Source organism: Tauraco erythrolophus, chromosome 8 (assembly GCF_009769465.1).
Source record: "Tauraco erythrolophus isolate bTauEry1 chromosome 8, bTauEry1.pri, whole genome shotgun sequence".
In the NCBI taxonomy this organism is placed as follows: Eukaryota; Metazoa; Chordata; class Aves; order Musophagiformes; family Musophagidae; genus Tauraco; species Tauraco erythrolophus.
The window spans coordinates 35,907,631-35,926,335 of NC_141472.1; the positions used below are offsets into that span (position 1 = coordinate 35,907,631).

General features: G+C 37.6%; 1 protein-coding gene across 1 annotated transcript in view; it reads right to left on the reverse strand.

Moving 5' to 3' along the window:
* DPP10 (dipeptidyl peptidase like 10) overlaps nt 1-18,705 on the reverse strand; it is a 435,193-nt gene that overhangs the window by 222,420 nt on the left and 194,068 nt on the right. The window contains exon 3 of the mRNA XM_086616020.1: nt 16,654-16,749. Coding sequence (XP_086472146.1) covers nt 16,654-16,749 — 96 coding nt within the window. The remainder of the gene's footprint in view (nt 1-16,653; nt 16,750-18,705) is intronic.

Sequence of the window (18,705 nt, forward strand, 5' to 3'; positions counted from 1 at the left end):
TGGTTTCTGCTCACAACAGGAAAGCTAAGGAAAGTCACAAGGAACATAGCTCACTCGTCTATCTCAACTTCAGTCAGATAAAACTCGATCTGAGGTTAACCTTGGAATTGATAACTGAATGGAACAGTTATTCAGCTGTCAGCTAAAGGTAAACAGGAGAAAATTGAGACCGACAGGAGGTAGGCTAGATATCTAAGAACCAGATGTGAGATGACTTTAACTATCAATACGTCACAAAGTAATTTCAACTAAACATGATACTAGTATTTACAAGATTTCATGACAATATGTCAGTCAATGTCAAAGCATTCAAAGAAGGCAAGGGAACGGGACAGAAATTCAGAAAAAACATTTCAACACCAAAGAATTTCTACTTTCAATAACATCTCACATTTTCTTTAAAGTGTTATAATTAATTGGAGTGTAGACTCTTCAAAGCGTAAATGTATAACTCCCATTAGCACTAATGGAAGCTAGACACACTCATCAAAGGGAGAATATACTTCTATCTTTACAAAAGTAATCAGTGTGTCACAAAGCTGTATTTTTCTTAAGTTATCACTTGGATGCTATGCAAGCTGAGTACAAAGGTTTGCATTCATTTAAATTCAAATTATGCACTTAAAAAAGATTTTTCTTTCACAGGAAGGACTGAATGTAGGAAATCAGCTTGCTATTATGTTAAGAAAAGACATCACAAAATGCAATAAAAATAATTACCCTTATAATTAAAGGTTGTCATTGTAAAATGGTTTAAATAATCCCATTATTTAAGTAACTTTTCGCTGCTGTTCTGGTAAAGAGGTAATCAGGTGATTCCTGTCTATGGTCCTTTATTTAATACTCTCCCAAGGAATCATTATGATTTTGTCTACCAGCAAACTGTTTTGGTATATCTAGATTATCTATCCAGGGACAGATTTTTTAGTAGGACCTGTTGCAATAAGACAAGGGGTAGTGTTTTTAAACTAAAAGAGGGTATTCAGACTAGATATAAGGAAGAAATTTTTTACAATGAGAGTGGTGAAACACTGGAACAAGTTGCCCAGAGAGGTGGTAGAAGCCCCATCCCTAGAAACATTCAAGGTCAGGTTGGACAGAGCTCTGAGCAATCTGATCTAGTCGAAGATGTCGCTGCTCATTGTAGGGGAGTTGGATTAGGTGACTAGGTCCCTTCCAACCCATACTACTCTATGACTCTATGAACATGCAGTTATTAATGCCTTCATAAAGATGGCGAACTGATGGCATTTCTAAATTAAAAATAAGTTCACATTTACTTTTTCCATTTATTCAGTAAATACTCTGCCAAAGCAGTAAGCTTTATCCCTTCTTGAGAAATGAGGAAGAGGGAAGCCATGATCAACTCCACGGACAGCACAAGTCTTACAGATGCCTATAGATGACTCTTTTCTGATGCTATTTGTCAATTAAGACTAACCATCCTCAAAAAGATTAGAGCCCAGTCCTCATCCCAGCATAAGCTTCAACATTGTTTAAAAAAGGAACACAACGAAACATAATAAAGACCTTCCTGAAAAGGCATGCAACAAACCACCTCTGACTGCCATATCAAACCAGTTTCCCTATGCTCAGCACAGTGCACTTGGTCACACTGTCAAAGCCAGCAGCTGTTAACAGTTTCTCAGGATAAGGTTCCCTATTCGCTAGACCAAATGCTTTTCCTGAGCCCCGAGTTCTTCACACTTGTCTAAACATTGACTAACATATAGTTAGGCAACTCTCAAACAAGGAACTCCCTAAATTCTTCTACACCTAAGAAAGAAAAAATACTATTTTTCAAAGTCTTATGTTTAAATTATTACATATAGAGCATCGCAGTGAGTTCTGGCTGCTTAGCACTCCCAAAAAATCAAGTTTAATGTTATTATGCAAATATCTATTTCTTCTATTTCACAAATAAAATATTAAACTGTTATTCAGCAGAGGAATTACATTTACTAGAAATATCAAAAACTCCCAAGCCTTTTGAAATTGTAATTCAAAATTAATATCCATATATTCTGACTTCATTTAAACTGAAATATCCTTTTTTGAAACTCCACAATAATTTAAAAACATATTTCATTTTGATAACATAGTTAAGTTCAGTAGCAGGTGCTAAAAGAACAGATATTCACCGAGTATCTACAGATATATCAATATACCCAATTCGTGTCATTGAATAAAACTGTTTGAGAGGTTTTGCTCTGAAGATTTCTATGTTTACTAAACAAAAACAGGAAGCAAGAGAATAAGACAGCTACTAAATCAATCTCCACAAATACCCTTACTAAGAGGCAAAATAACTTTCATCCAACACATTACAAGTGTTGGGAATTAGGAAATTTCATGGTTTTTAACAAAAGGACTGTCTTCAACATGGTGTTCAGAAACTCCCACAAACCAGCCAGGAGTCAGGCTGTTCATAATACTACTTGCTTGCCCTCCTCTCTGAAAGTCTTACTCTCAGATAAAAACAAAGCAGATTTCAAATGTAATGTTATTTCCTCAGAGTTCAGCCTTACCTAATCCAAAAAAACACCAAGCAGTCACACAAACGCATCCAATTCACTGAACAACACTCAGAGCTGTTCATTTTCACGACGAGGATCAGAATAAAAGATACTGTTAATTCAGAGAATATTTTAATGTAGTGGTGAGGGAATCAACGGCTCTGTGTTGTAGTACTCACAATAGACACATCCTATACTTAAAAACCTGTTTGGTTAAAATTAGTAAAAGATCACTCTGAAGATGCTAATGAGACAGAAAGCATTTAGTCTTGAAAGAAATATTGCCTGCCTCTAATTCCATATACTATACACCAAATGGTGGGGGGGTTGGAGCGACAACAGTATCCGAAGTAAAAAAATGGTGCATCTTCACTTTCAGCTCTTTTTCCATACTCTTTGCCCTCTAATATAGGCTAAGTGGTTAAAAATATAATTTAACTTTATAACTTCTACTGAAATAACACAGCAGAACTATTGTTATTATTTTCATTATAATAACATGCATGGGCTAATCAAGGTCTTCAGAAACAGAGTTTTGAGGCCAAACTGTTTTCGACTAAATTTACCACAATAGGAGCTCAAGAAATAGCTGGAAAAGAGAACAGAGTATTAAAGCAGAGAGGAACATTTATGTAACACTTTATATGATCATTTAAATTTCTAAAAAAAGAAAGGACTAACTTGCTAGAACAGTGAGTCCTTGCCTCTAGGAGGACAAGGTACAATGCTGGGTATGAAAATGGAAAAAAAGATTAAAATTCATAACTTAGATAAATTTAATTATACGTGCAGTTACCCAGAAAGCAAAGAACCAAAGAACTAGAATCCACCTTTGAAACATCTCGTAACAGGAGACCATTAACACACCTCTATACATCTGAAATCCATCAGAAATCAATGGAAATGCTGCAGGTTATAATACTAACTCTGCGATTGCTCTCCGTGAATGGAACACAACATCACAGTTTGGGTAACTTACAATGTGGTTTGGAGCTGTGACTGGTAGCATAACTTAGAGCCCCTCTCTCTAAATTGCCCCTAAGGATGACTAGAGAACAAAACATTGGAGAGTGCCAGCATTTTTATTCCCAATTAGAACAAACTGAAAATATTAAACTTTTTTTTTTTTTTAAGAAAAGATTCCTCATAATTTCAAATAGAATATATTGAAGTACTTGGTTTTAAGTGCTGAACTGTTCACTCTAATAATACCAAAATACAGCATTTTTACATGAATAAAGTAGTTTGCACAAGTAATATAAAATACATTAAAATAACAGAGAAATGTCAAAATGAAATGATTACACTAAAGAGAAGATTTCAACATTAGCAGGAGGGGAAGATAAATCACATTATCCAAAATGTGAGAAAGCTAAAGCAATCATTTAAACCGTTTTCACAAAACTTCTATAGAAACACTCATTCATACAAAACTTGCAAGTGAAGATTAAAAAAAGAAAAAAAATTATCAGAGAAGTTTTCTGACAAAAATATCTTCAGTAAACCATAATTGCCACTCTGATTCTAACTCATGCCAGTAGCACCTGAAAAGTTGCCTCGTGACCTCTACGAATGAGCCGTCTCCGTCGAGATCCTGGTAACAAATACATAAATATCTGAATCATTGTTACAGAATTAACACACCAATTTTGGTAGACAAGACTTAGGACATGATTCCAGGCCTAAGAAGAAAAAGAAAAGAAGCTGCCTTCTTATCCCAGGTGGCTGCTCTAGGACGGGGTTAACAACTATTACTTTTAAAGCTATTATAACTAATTCTCATGTAGTGCCTCTCTTGCAATAAAACAGACTAACTTACCTGCTTGATGTTTATTCTGCTATTACTTACAATGAAGACTGTAAACTCCTGGGTTTTCATGGCCACATTTTTAAAGTTTCAAGTACTTTCAATTTTTACTTTCCAGTTCACAGATCTACAGCAAACTTCAGGCTTCCAAGTAGCTCTAGCTGAACTTAAAAATCAATATTTCACATGCAGAAGAAATTTTGTCAGCCATATGCCTAAAGTAGGCTGCAAGTCCATAAAGCACGCTCTACCTTTCCCTTTAAAGCACTTTTCAAGTAAGATGGTCTTCATTCATCAAGTAAGTTCTCAACTACAGATAAAAAACGCTCTCAAAACTAAAGATTTGCTTTTTACCTGAGGAGAAAAATATCATGGAAAACCTCAGCAAAAACTAGGTTAAAGTTGAATCACTCTCAGCATGGGAAGTCAACATCTAAATTTCGTCAAACTCCTGATTGTTTCTCCTGGTCTCGTGTGTTAGTGATTTTGTTCTAACAAAGTGCCCAGAATTTAATTATCTCACTAGTGAGGCTATGGGTTTGTATAGCCCTATTAATGAGTCAAAAATCAATCTATGTTTACGGATTTGGCAAAAGTGATACACGGTAGCTTTGATAATTACTAGATGGCAAATATCTCACACAAATTGCCTAGAAACTTTGTCAGATTTGATAAATAATCAAACACCAAGTTGCCTCTGGTTCATGTCAACTCTACAGTCTTGTACAGACAGTATGGGAGCCACATTTGATTTCTGCAACAGTAAATTAAAAATGTAATTAAATCAGACTGTCAAAAAAGTACTAATTTAAAGTTCACCGCACTTCTGTTCTCACTGCACTCCACACATCCCAAAATAAAGACATAGCTACAACTGTAAAGCACAACTTTTGGCCAGATGAAAGGGCTGGCAGTTTGCATCACCGGCTGCTCCTTGGGCACTGTGTCAGCACGGTTAGGGCAACAGTATGGCTTTGGTCCAGTTTCAGGGCTAGTCACGAGCAACGATCACCTGAGTGCCGTTAGCACCAGCCTCATGTCTAAACCACGACACCTACTCATCACTAGGGCCAGCTCTTGTCTCTCACAGATCAGAAATGCTATGATTAAGTGGAAATTCTCACCGCCTACACGTGTCCTCCCAGAAGCTGCCTGGAGTTACAGAATAGAGAGAAATCTTTAATGGGAAACACACGTGTCCTGTGGCACTGAGGAAGCATCAACATAGGCTTTTGCGCTCTCCATTGGACTGTCCCTTCATTTCTCTCTCCTGTTCCTGCCTCTGCTGTCTCTTTACCCAGTTGTTTTCCTTTTTTCTCACTATGTTCTTATTGTTACTTGTTTTACTCTGTAAATTTTTCTCTCCAGTGCCTTTCCCCTCTAATCCTGATGTACTTAAAAGTAATAGGTCCAAACTGCAACAGGATGCAGTTTCGATCAAAACCGTGAAGCTGTTGGGCCATCTCCTCCTGCTCAACACAAACACTTCTTGGGAGAATTTGACAGAAATGATGCACTGAATAGACACTTGGAAGAATCCTAAATATATGACCTAAAAATAGACAGACAGACAGATTCACTTTCCCAAACACACTAAAACCAAAAGTCTTTTACATCACACTGAAAGAGGTAACAAGCTAAGTTATTCAAGTACCAACCATATTTTCATATGAAGAATAACCTTGGCTTGGTATCCATTTCTGTGTGTCTGAACTGCCTTGCCACATTGGAGACAGAGGATCAGTTCATACCTTTAAGTAAAAGAACGCATGGCACAGAGAGGAAAACAGACCAGGGAAATGGATGAACGAATGGCAAATATGAGTCAGTGTCTCTGAAATCTGCCGTTTGAACAGGAAAAGAAAAATCAGAGAATACACAATGGAATCAACTAAAGAGAGCAGAAAAAAAAAAGGACTAAAGGTGTAATAAACTTATATGCATGTCCATATATATACATATGTTGGAAAAATGCAACTTTTATGGATTCATTCTGTAAGCGTTTGAGCAATAAAGAATGGTATATGAAGCACTGCTTTTACTGCCTCTTAATTCAAGAAAAAAAAAAGACAACAAAACATAAGGATTAGAAAAGCAAAACTTTGGGTTTTAAAGATAACTAAACACCGTACAGCTTACTAATCTGCCACAAAACACAATTTAGCACTTGTTAAAAGACTGTCTGTTTAAACAAGTAAGTAAAAAAAGAGAAGAAAATTATAAGGATTTTAATTTTTAAATTTGCTTTAGGTAAATGGGAACAAGGCAAAATCGGCCAACAGCACTGCTGTGTGCAGCTAAGACTGAAGGTACATCCCCCTCCATGCAGCGCTCCTTTGAAGAGAATCAAATTGCTGATGAGCAAATTAGAGCTGACTTAAATGAGCCTGTAAGAAGGACCATAAAACCAGCTGCATGTATAAACAGCAGCTCCCAAAGGAAAAGTTAATAGGTCACTACAAATCCAACCCACGGGGAAAGGACTATAGCTCCAGCTGGGCAACAGGTACTCTTCTGCTCAGGAGCACTGATGATAAAAACAGAACAAGGAGGCACAGAATGGAAAGAACACACTTCCCGTGTATACAAACCTACTGATGCATGAACCCATACATCTCTGAAGTCTTTATGTATAACAGAAAAAAGCGTGGCATTCTGGAGGGAACTCACGAATCAGTTGTATAGCACCCACCACCTGTTATTTCAAAACTCTCAATCCACTGTTCAGGTTTGCTCATGTAGTAGAAATGTTTGTTCTAGAGGGTAGCGTCCTACGAGTAATGATGCAGCACATCCATTTTATACTTGTTTATAAGGTCTGCTTTCTAAGTCAAAACTGTAGTACTGAGAAAAGGTCTGCCTCTTTCATGGACATTGCTATGGTAACTGGAAAAGTAACCTTAATATGTGCACTGCACTCAGGGGACTTTAGTTCAACAAACAGGGAGAACTAAGATTTATTAAGTGTCTGGTCCACTTTCCTAGGGCTTCACGTACAGAATTACTGTATTTAACCCTTCAACATTAGGTTGTTATCTGTAAATATTGCTTGGGAAATGCAAACCATTCTGCTAACCTCTTTCAAAATACAATACATTATACAGCACACACTTACAAAAGATTCACACAGGCAGAGTGCAGGTATATTGATCTGTTTGTTAAATTCTTAATGCTTTGGGTTGTGGAATAAGTCAAAAATCAGTAGAGACACAAATTTTAAGAAAGATTGCAATGGTTAGCTGTATTTTTGGCTAAAGGTGGCAAAAGGTAGTTTGTACTTCCACTAGCTGGAACACTTGATTTTATTTTTCTTAACTTACATTCCAATTTCTGAATTTTGTTCCATCCCCATAGATTTCAATGAGCATGGAATCAGTCTAGATCTTAATGAATACAACTAGAAGTAAGTTGTTACAAGAAGACACTTCAGGAAAATAAATTTCAGGTACTCTGTGGAGGAAGTAGAACAAGTCTAGTGAAAAAAAAAAAACACAACAAAAAACCAAAACAAAACAAAACTGTCAGAAAACAAATGCCCAGGAAAAAAACTTTTGCAATCAATAATGGTACTACTCAAGTGAAGAAGGGAGCTACAAGACAGAGAAGAGGTCACGACTAATATGATTTGGTTTAGTGTACAAAGAATATTGGTGAAGGAAGGGAGATTTCTAAAGAGGTGTGCTAAGAAGTCATTTACAAAATGCAATGGTGACATAAGTTAATGGCCCTGAATACATAGCACTGTTTAATGCTTGTTAACGATCATTAACACTGGCACCAGTATCGATGTAGCAATGGGGCTTAACATAGTTGATCTGAGCAGAAATTACCCAAGATCTACTTCTAAGCAAGCAAGTCATGTGGCACCTTAGAGACATCAATAATAAGAGAGCAGAAAGAGGTACAGTGCATGCAGCAAATCCTAATAGTGTGGTCGGGGAAGGAAGATCAGTTAAAGTAGCCACTAAGTAACGTTGTTTAAAGACTAGACTGCAGACAGTCTAGAGGAAAAAATAACCGAGGTAAAACTCTATTGTGTTATGACCAGTGAAATAAAGAATTTTAATGAGGAAGACAAAACACCTTCCTGAGCAATAGGCTATACCACTGCTAATCCTCAGGGTGAAGAATCAGAGGATGAACGGAACAGTCAGCCTCTGGCCTTCTGCCCACAGGGAAGAGCTCTGCTGCTACCCTGGTGAGTGTCCCACAGCTGCAGAGCCACATCTAAACAGGCGGGATCGACTCACAAGGACAAGTCTCCGAATCTGAAGCACAAAAGCACCTCTGCTTCATGGAAGAAAATTAGTATTTGGTTAGTGATAATCATTATTGAATGGAAAAGACCTTCTTTTCTCTGATTAATCCCTACAGAAATGAGATGAAATCTCCACTTCCCTGCAGAAAAAAAAGTACAGCATTTTCCCCATCTTTGTTTTTAAAGGTGCATGTTCACATTCGTGCACAGCTGCAACCCAAATTATTTCATGCTTGGTTATTTGCAATCCTACTTACAATACTGCATAAAATAATTTTCCAGTTTCTATTTCCTGTTCACATTAACACTTCCGTAGCTTTATGTACATCACATCATTTATCTTCTTCTTTACATGCATTCTTCACATGTAATGTTTATGAATAAATTCATTTTGTAATACAAGAAACTCAGAGAAAACCAAACCAAAGAACTACTGCACCTAAATGTAAAAAGAAAAACAAACAAAACAAACAAAAAAAACCCACATGCCCCAAAAAATCAAACAAACAATAAAATCTAAATTCTTCCTAAGCCAAGATTTGTCATCATTTGAGAAGCCACAATTCCTGCATCAAGGGACACAACAAGGACGCTGTGCCTGGCACAGGGGTGGTCACCTCCACAGCCCTAGCCTGAATGACCAATCACCCATAGAATCACAGAATGGTTTGGGTTGGAAGGGACCTCAAAGATCATCTAGTTCCAACCCCCCTGCCACGGGCAGGGAAACCCTCCACTACACCAGGTTGCCCAAAGCCTCATCCAACCTGGCCATGAACACTTCCAGGGATGGGGCATCTACAGCTGGCTTGTAGGGAAGTTTTCAGCATCAGTGCAAACACAGCCCCACACTCCTCCATACAATTCCCTAATGAGAGAATTTGAATCATGCTGCTACTTCAGTCCGTTTTACAGAAATATTGTTTAAACTCTCAAGTTATTAAGAAGTTATTTTAATAAATCAGTGGAACGGTACCGATCAAAACTTTTATTTCCCTTTTTGGCAGTTTCTGAGAAAAACTTCAGCCAGCCTGGAGACACTCTGTATCTTTTCAAGTTTTCTGGAAATTTTCCAAAACTTAGTTTTATGATTTGGCAAAAACTAAGTATGCAATTCACACCACTGCTAGAGTTTTATGAAAGGAGAGTTTTACCTAAAAGCCTCCAAAGACTGGAGCCCCATCTAGGATTTTATTTAGTTGCTCGTCTACGTGCTGCTTTTCCCTGCATGGAGAATCAAAGTCCAACTACCCTCTGCTGCCTTTCAGAAATTATCCCTTCACACTGAACCAGAGGCAACGAAACAACTCCCTGCCCTGACTTCCAGCACCAGGGTCTGCACAGACAGGTTCAGATAAATACCGAACGCTATACGCAGAGTTGGCACGAGCACCACTGTACACACCTCTCTTCACGTCTGCCCAAGTCCCTGACAGAGCATTAACGCATTGTATCACAGTCAAAGTATCTGAATGCCAAACACAGCTCCTGCTACACCAAAACTGCACTTGTGCACAATGGCTGCATTCCAGCCTGGCCACTTCAGACTCTCATCTCATTTGCAGAGGGGAATAAAAAAATAGGACTTCACTCGTAATAATATCCATCATAAATCACAAGAGTAATACCAACATATATAGATATGTAATTCTAATAGAGATATTTGTCTGTTTATTGATTTCAACTCAGCAACAACTTCTGGAGCAGAATCCATCTTCTTTTATTGCTCAGTGATGGACTAATTTCTTCCACTTGACCCATATCCATTGGCAAACATCACAACATGCTCAGCTCTGACAAGTAAAGTTCGTATTTGCTTCATGTGTACAGGAAAAGCTTTGTTTAAAAAGTGCCAAATGTTTTAAACCATAGTTTCCTGCACAAAGTTGGCACAGCTGTTACTGGGGAATCTCTGTGTGCTGTGCTTCTCAAACCACCTCCATATTTCATTTTAAAAAAAAAAAACAAAAACAAAAAAAAAAAAAAACAAACAAAACCAGAGAGACTCCACCACTCTACCAAACAGAATAAATGTATGCAAAATAAAATGTGAAGGAAGGAGAGAGATTTCCTCCAAAACTAGTCCCTTAGATTCACTGATGTTTCAAGAGGGTAGGGATCACCCATTCTTTTTTCCTCCATGCTGATAAAACTGACATGTGATGTTAAATAAAGATGACAAGATAAAAACTAGTAAATATTACTCAGAAAATGAAAGCCATGCTCCTGTTGAAGCTAATACAAGAAATCTGGAAACAATATAAAAACAAAAATAAAACAAGTAAATACAATGTTTTGGTTAAAACAAAACCAGGCATCTATTACCTTGATACTGTTCTCAAGGCAGAGTGAAAATATTTCTGATTTGGGATAGAGTGGTTTATTATCATCTCCAAAGAAACACAATAAAACAGTAAAACGAAAAAAAAAAATGGTTGAAGAGTTTTTGCCTTGAAAACTTATGTGCCTGAAAAAATATTTGCTTTGGAAATCTAATCCAAACAGGTTATAATCACTGAGATTGCTGGCATAACCTGGGATTTTATGCTGGACAAACTGATAAACCTCATTCCAAAAATAGGTTTTTAGAACAGAAAAAAAATAGGTTTTTACAACAGAAGAAAGAGGTACAAACATGTTTTCTCCAGAAATCTCTGACCAAAATAGTGTATTTATACCCTTTCTGATTAGCCAAGGTACAGAACCATGTTTGCCAGGCTGACACCAAGGGACAAACCTACCCCCAACTATTTCAGGGTCTTCTGTATCATCTGCAGCAGAAGATGTGAGCTCCAACTGCCTCCCTGTGTCTGCCTCCTCTCCACATGTGTGGAGCCCTGCCTTAGCACGGAAGTGCCGCTCCTTCATGGGGGACTGGACAGGGAAGCGGCCGCCCATCTCCAGCAGCAGCCACCGGGGCAGCAGCCACCTGCTCAAGGCACAGAGTGTGGATTAGCAGCTCCTGTTTGACAAGGCACAAGAGTTTACAAGGGCTAAAGGCAGGGAGAAGGTTGATATGTGGAGAAAATCCAGCTTCTGCATCAGGCAGGAAACCCTTCTTGAAACACGAGTTGTCACCTCATCCCATCCAGGTCCTTTCCCTTGCCACAACGGTCAAAGTCTTCCTCTCTCTATTGCTTCTGACTTCCCATGACTTCCTTATTTTCTCTCTTCCTCCCAAAGACAGAGAGGGCTGCTGCTTGTGAGATGAGTCTGTTTTGAATAAAGCCTGGGGTCCTACCAGAGCAGGGAATCTCTGCTATCATCTCTTGCCCTCTTGAAGATCACTGCTCTCCTCAAAGTGCCACCGAAAGCCCTTCCCTCTGTGCTGGCACCTGCCACCTCCCCAGTCCTCTCCCTCACTGCACTAAAATCTGTGCTTTTGCATCAGCAGGACTGTGATTGCCTGCAGAGATGTGATGCTGCCCAGTTGTACACCTTACCCTACACTCTTCCTGTGACACGCTGTTGCAAAGGTTACTGCACACAGGAACAGATAGCTGCTCTAGAGGCAGGCAAAGCAGAAAGAGAGAAATATTTATTTTATCACCTCACCATTTCAGCAAAGCACCTTACAGAAGTTGTACCATAGGAGATGCCTACAGGCTCTGTAAAGCACATATGTACATACTGAGGTATTTTGCTGAGCTTCAGCACAAGACAGAATTCCAGAGCACAGCCTGCTGCAGGCCAGCATTCAGACTTCGGGTCCTTCTCCAACACTTTTCATGCAGATATACGAAAAATGTCATGATTGTGCTGACCATATACCCATCTGACGGAATACAAGCAAGGAGTCAATGCACTTGGTCACGTACAGGTAAGGTTGGCAAAGATTATCTGAAGAGGAAAAATGCAAACAACTCCCATATTCACAGAAGGGATAAAGGCAAAGACTGAATTTTATTGTCATTAACAGCCAGAGTCTCTGATAATTAGAGATGCAAGTACATCACGAAATATCTAGGGATTAGAATGCAAACCTTTTGAGCCCTCAGTACTTTTCACAGGCCAGCATACATATTCCTAAGTAACTTAACAGAAATGAAGAAAATATCTTAAAAAATGTTTCAGTATGGTTCAAAGACCCAGCTGCTGGTAGTGGCAGATAAGCAATGATTTGCACATTGGTTTATGAACAACTAACAGAGCCACAATACAGTTGTTGTCACTGGTACAGCTAGTTTAGAACTATGCCCTAATACATCACGTACCATGACCGTTCATTAAGTGTGTCGTACCAGCACCCATGGGAGACGTTCCTAAAGCAAACTGTGGTCATGAAAGGAGACGCCATGCCTGACCTGAAGCAGAGACTGGTCCCTGTTGCAAAATGGTTAGAATCCGCCACAGACGCAATATGAGATACATTAAGTCTCTTAACAAGTTTTTTGGCAAGGGGAAGCATAGGGAGAGTTTAACTGCAGTGCTTTCTTAAATTTAATTACTCTGGCTATTTTAAACGACATTGCAGTTTTGTACTTAGGCTTAAGTAAACCAAGCCATCTTGCTCTCTAATGTGAAGTCCTTATCAGTAGGAATGTGCTGTATGATTTAAGTACTTTTATTATTCACTGGCAGCATTTTAAATTCTCACTTCCTATTAGAAAACTTGAAGATCAATAATGCTCAGGGAAGATGTACTCTCATGTAACATCTTCAAAACTATGCCAAGCAACTGGAAGGCTTTCTGAAATCAAATGCTCTTTCAGATAGCATGGATTGAACTGATTGATGGCTGTGCATGCTGTCCACCATGCTCTTTTAAATACAGTTGAAGTGACCAGACTTATAATTGAAAAATCTTATTAAACTATTAAGTTGCTATTTTCAAGAAAAATAGTAGCCATCATCCATATTTTCTTTCTCTCTCCTTTCTAAATTCTTACAAAAAAAAGACAAAAATCCAAGTCAGGTTTAAAAAAAAATGCTTTTGAAGTAAAACAAGAAGAAAAAAGGAAGGGAGAAAGAAATCTGAAAGCCACCTGCGTAGGTAAATCTTCAAATTACATTCAATGTGAATATATTTTGTCACTTTTAAAACAAGCTCAAGATTTTTCTTTTATTTTCTTTGGCAACAGCTGATTATCTCAGATAAAGAACACCACTTCCTCTGCAGCTTTAAACATTTGCATAATTATTAACTTTGGTGGCAAGCAATAAAATTGTGGACTCAGTTTCAAACGGAAAAGGAAATGGACTGTAAAAAGTTCTGTATGCAAGAGCTTTTCTTATTAAAGAATAGACTAGAAATAACCACATGGGGATGATTTTTGTAGTGGAGGAACTTGCAAACAAGGAAGAAATAACATTGTGTTTGGAAGATAATGCTAGAGAAATTCAAACACCAGTATGGGAAGTTTCATTAAATGGCAGCAGTTAAATATTAGACCTTAGCTAAGCACACAGTGATATATTTAGCACTTGAAATCCTTAAATCAGACATTTTTCTACAAAATATGCTCTAGACCCTGCAGAAACTGCTTACAGCAGGAACCACTTTTTCTCTCTCTATTCCCATCCCTTCCCAGGAGGTCAAGATGATAAAACTTTCAGATGGATACAAATTATTCTATCCCAAGAGGAGCAAAAAGTAGTAGTAAGTAGCTACTTATTTTCCACTAAAATCTTCCTGTGTAGAGTCCAGAAGCACTTAACCCTGCCAATACCCAAAGAAAGTGCCAAATGCTCCCCTCCAGCTCGACAGCAATGAAAGCTCAACACTAAGTTATATATTTCCTTCTCCACACATATGATACCACCACTGCAATGTTACCATGCCAGGAAAGAAAATACAATCTTATCCTAAGTCTTAAAAACAAAAACAGAAGCAGGAAGCAGTAATGCTGCTTTGCAAGATTCCTCCTCATTTTGTTTATTATCTAGGATATTGATTTCATGGATCATACTGGGAATTTTCAAAGAAAATAAAAAAAAAATCTTTACATAATTTTTCTGTGTCTATCAGAAATACTACACAATTAGTAAAACCCTTAATTATCCTTTTTCCTCAATTCTCATACACACACATACTCTAATAAGAAAAAAGTCCATTCTTTCTCTTTTTTTGTACAACTGGACTTCATTGCTTCTTTGGCAAATAAACACAGGAAAACACCTAACTGCAAGATTACAGGTTCTCCTATTGGCTGAGAAAAACATCACTGCAGAAAGACTGCACATTAGTACAACTGTACTGCTAACAAAACACAGGGCTTTTCTTCATTAAACAGTATTTCTAATATTATTTTCAACAGATGGAAAAGTTCCTAACAGTACAATGTCATAGCTTTTAGACTAGATTGCTTACAACCTCCATTTTTCGCATGGTACTAGTAAAATAATCTTCCATTGTATGAGTTTCTTAAGATGGATTCTGAACACCACAAAAGGAATCTGTATCCAAGCAAGTGTTTAGCACCAAATTCTACATTTCTTTTTACCGCATCTGGAAAACTCTTAAAAGAAGCTTTTATCTTATCACAGGCTGTTGAACAGAGTTAAAAAATACAATAAACTATATGTTTTATAGTATCAATAATATTTAATATAACTCAATTCACAATCCATTCTATCTTCATAATCCATAATCCATTCTATCTTCTTCCATTATGTACTTGCCTGCTTTTAGTGACCACTTCAATTGACAATACTGAGTCTGCAATACCTTTATTTGACAATCAGGAGCAGTATTTTTCAAGTAGGATGAGGTCAAAGGGAGTTGCTTTGTGAATTTACCAGATAACAAATGCATCAAAAACTCTTCTAGGACTTAATTAGCCAAACAATCTTAAAACGGAAAAAAGTTTCCTGCCAAACACAAGAAACTGTTCCTCTTGGCAACAGTACTGTTCTGGCTTTACCCAGTACCAGACATTTTGGCACCGACTGCAGACACAATCCAGCCCAAAGAAGAAACTAAGGGAATCTCAGCAACTGTAGTATGGCCACTGGAGTAGCTAGGGGAAAGGGAGTGGCAGAAAACTAAATTGAGTCTCCTCTCTCTTACCTCTAAACTACTGGAGAACAAATAACACAACACCACAGCTGGTCCTGGAAAAAAAACAAAAACTAACAATACTTTCTCCCTTTTTACCCTTTTGTTTGAAATGCACTTACTCTTGTTATGCCCATTTCATTGTTTAGAGTATACCGTAAAGCAACAATTCCTTTCAGTTATATAGCTTCCTACAAATGAAAACCAATTCTAATTATTACTGAACGCCAAAGTTGATTAATATAATTCAACCATTATTTCCCATGTAAAGTTATTCTGAATTTACATACACAGTCACCAGATTTCCAAACTCCTGCCTTCCGTAGAGCACTCCTTAACAATACTCTATTCTTCACAAAGCCTGTTGTTTTTCCTTTGATTATAACACCTGGAGTAATACAAAGATCCAGCTATAATGCCACAAAACAGATGGTCGCTGTTACGTTATTTGTACCTTTCTTGCAAACAGAAAGAATGTGAACAACCCATGTGATCAAGAGAAAAGGAGCTCAATGGGTTGAAAAAGAGAGTTTTAATTTATTTTCTTTTACATTAAAACTGCATAATTCTTTGGGAATCTACATACCATTTATAAATCATTTAACAAAGTAGAACATTAAATACAATGTGTAGACATCAGAAAATGACTAAGAGCTGTACAAGTATATTGAAATATTTAAGAGTCCATTCCAGATGTGAAGATTCGGAACCAGTTCTCAAGTCCCAAACTTCAGATATTAATAGAAGAATTTAATTTTCTGAATTGATCTTTTTATGAATCCATAAGCAAGATCCAGTTCTTAAAATCAATTCTACATCAGTTCCTCAACTGAGTCAGTAGCGTAAGTAGAAAAATTCAGTGGGATTCTACTAGACAGAGCTTTAAAATTAGAAAGCCACTTCAAAAATTAATGAAACAGACATGATTCAGAACTACAAGGAAAATTGAGACAGTGGCCAATTTCAAGAGAGTTTGAAATTTTAACTGATTATTTCTCAGTCCCTGGATAGTGATATAACTCAATATTCAAAATTATTACCCAGTTTCGAATTACACGCAAGATTATGCACTTACCATTAATCCATTTGGCTTCTGGATTGTGAACTATAAACTCTTTTCTGAAGAGATCTTCCAAGGACAATCTCGTTTCTGATGAATTTGCAAGTTCATCTAAAATAAATGTAACACGATCATTTTAGGCGGTTATTAAAAACAATATTTTCAATGTAGTTTGCAAAACATTGGAATTACAGAACCAGAATATATAGTTCAAAGATCCTGTCAAAATGTCAAAACCAGAAACAATACCTTGCTCTTTTTTTTTAATGCAAGAAAACATTTCATTTTTCTTCCATAAAGCTTCAGAAAACAACACATTGGTACCTTATGGACAGGACAACTGAAGGATGTAGTACTTGGCTATTTATTATACTGAGACCGTAGTGGCAAAGCTCCTTCTTCCCACAGCCCTATACTACAAGAAAAGTCTGATTACAAATGAATATAAAAATTTCCTGACAGCCAAAGGATGTAGGCCATATTGATCACCTTATGCAGACAGACACTGAGTAAAATACTCCTGCAAGTAAATGTGGAACCAATTTTACCTATTCAAAAATTAAAATGTAAAAACCAAAAAGATTCTATATGTATATTTTATAGTCTGTTCTTATTCTCTAGTGATAAGCACAATGAAACATTTGGCTAACAGCCTTGTGTTTTTTCCCAAACGTGACACAACTCAGGAATATCGTGCTTCTGAATATCAGCCAACATTGATTTTCAAAACAAAATAATAAGTTGCCAGCTGCTAAAATCATCTCCATACTTCAGAAAGAAAAAGGAAGCTCTGCAAAATTCTACTTTTCTTGTGTTGCAGGTTAAATAAATAAGTAGTGGAGATTCAGTAGTGAACTGTCACACTAAGGTGTGACATCAGAGGTACTATTAAAGCAAAAGTATTGCTGTCAAAAGACAAAGTTTCTAAAGAGTATTTGCTGATAGCAGCTATGCACTTCACCAAACTGCTTTCGGCTATTTAGGAGAACAGCAGCTGCCAACAGCTGCGCTGTACATCGCCTGTGCACTAGCAGAAATATGCACCTAGGCACTTCCTACACAATCAACCAGACAGATGCCCAGGCAGGACTTTTAATCATTTTATCATTATTGGGCAGGTTTGCCATAGATTACTGCAGTATTTCTCTGCTCTGTGAGCTTTGCCTTCCAATGTGTCAGGCATCCACCTTCTCTACGAGAGCTTTTTGCTAGTCAGATTCTGTCCTTATAGATTGCTGATACTAAACAGCACCACTGATGACAGACCCATAGAAAAAGAGTATCTAGAATAGCAGCAGTCAAGGATCAATCTTGTTATCTTTATGTCCACCCAATATGTTCCCAACACACTTTTAACAAAGAAATGTGCTTTGTAAAGGTCGTATCCTGCAATACGTTTCAAATGAAAATGTGACTCCTTCAGAGTGAATAAAGTCAAATATAGTTTTGTTATTGGTCTTTATTCAGCCAAATTTCTCAATTTGAGGCCCAGCTGAAAGCTTACTGGAATCAACAACAATATGATTTTTTTTTTTTTGCCTTTAAATGTCAGCTGCCTGCTGCAGCCACTTCAGTTAGTACTAGTAAGGCACATCCTTGCTGTACTGAAGAGAAACTCCTTTTTGACGCACATCGTAAATTTACAAAAGACACAAGGCCATCACAGCTGCTGGCCCCATGGAGCTGCTGCGTTCCGCACGCGCCTCCCTCCCAGGTCTCCGCAGAGCCCCGGAAAGCACTTACTCACCGCAATCAACTCTTCTTGCACTTGATGTCTTAGAAGGCTAAGCATGCAGAGTCGTTCAAATCCTGTCTCATAAGACAAACGTTCTAATCCTTAAATAAGCTTTTTGCCCTCTTCCCACCTTCCGGGGATCAAAATAGCCTGTTTGGGTTTTTTTTTTTTTAGTCTCCAAGTCCAGCATGGGACACAATATTCCACTTGCAGTCTTACCAGAGCTTTACAGTAGAGTAACATTATCTCTCTTGATTTATATCTAATCCCTCTGTTTACACATCATGGGACCTTGTTAGCTCTTGCTCCTGCCACACACTGAGTTTTTATCT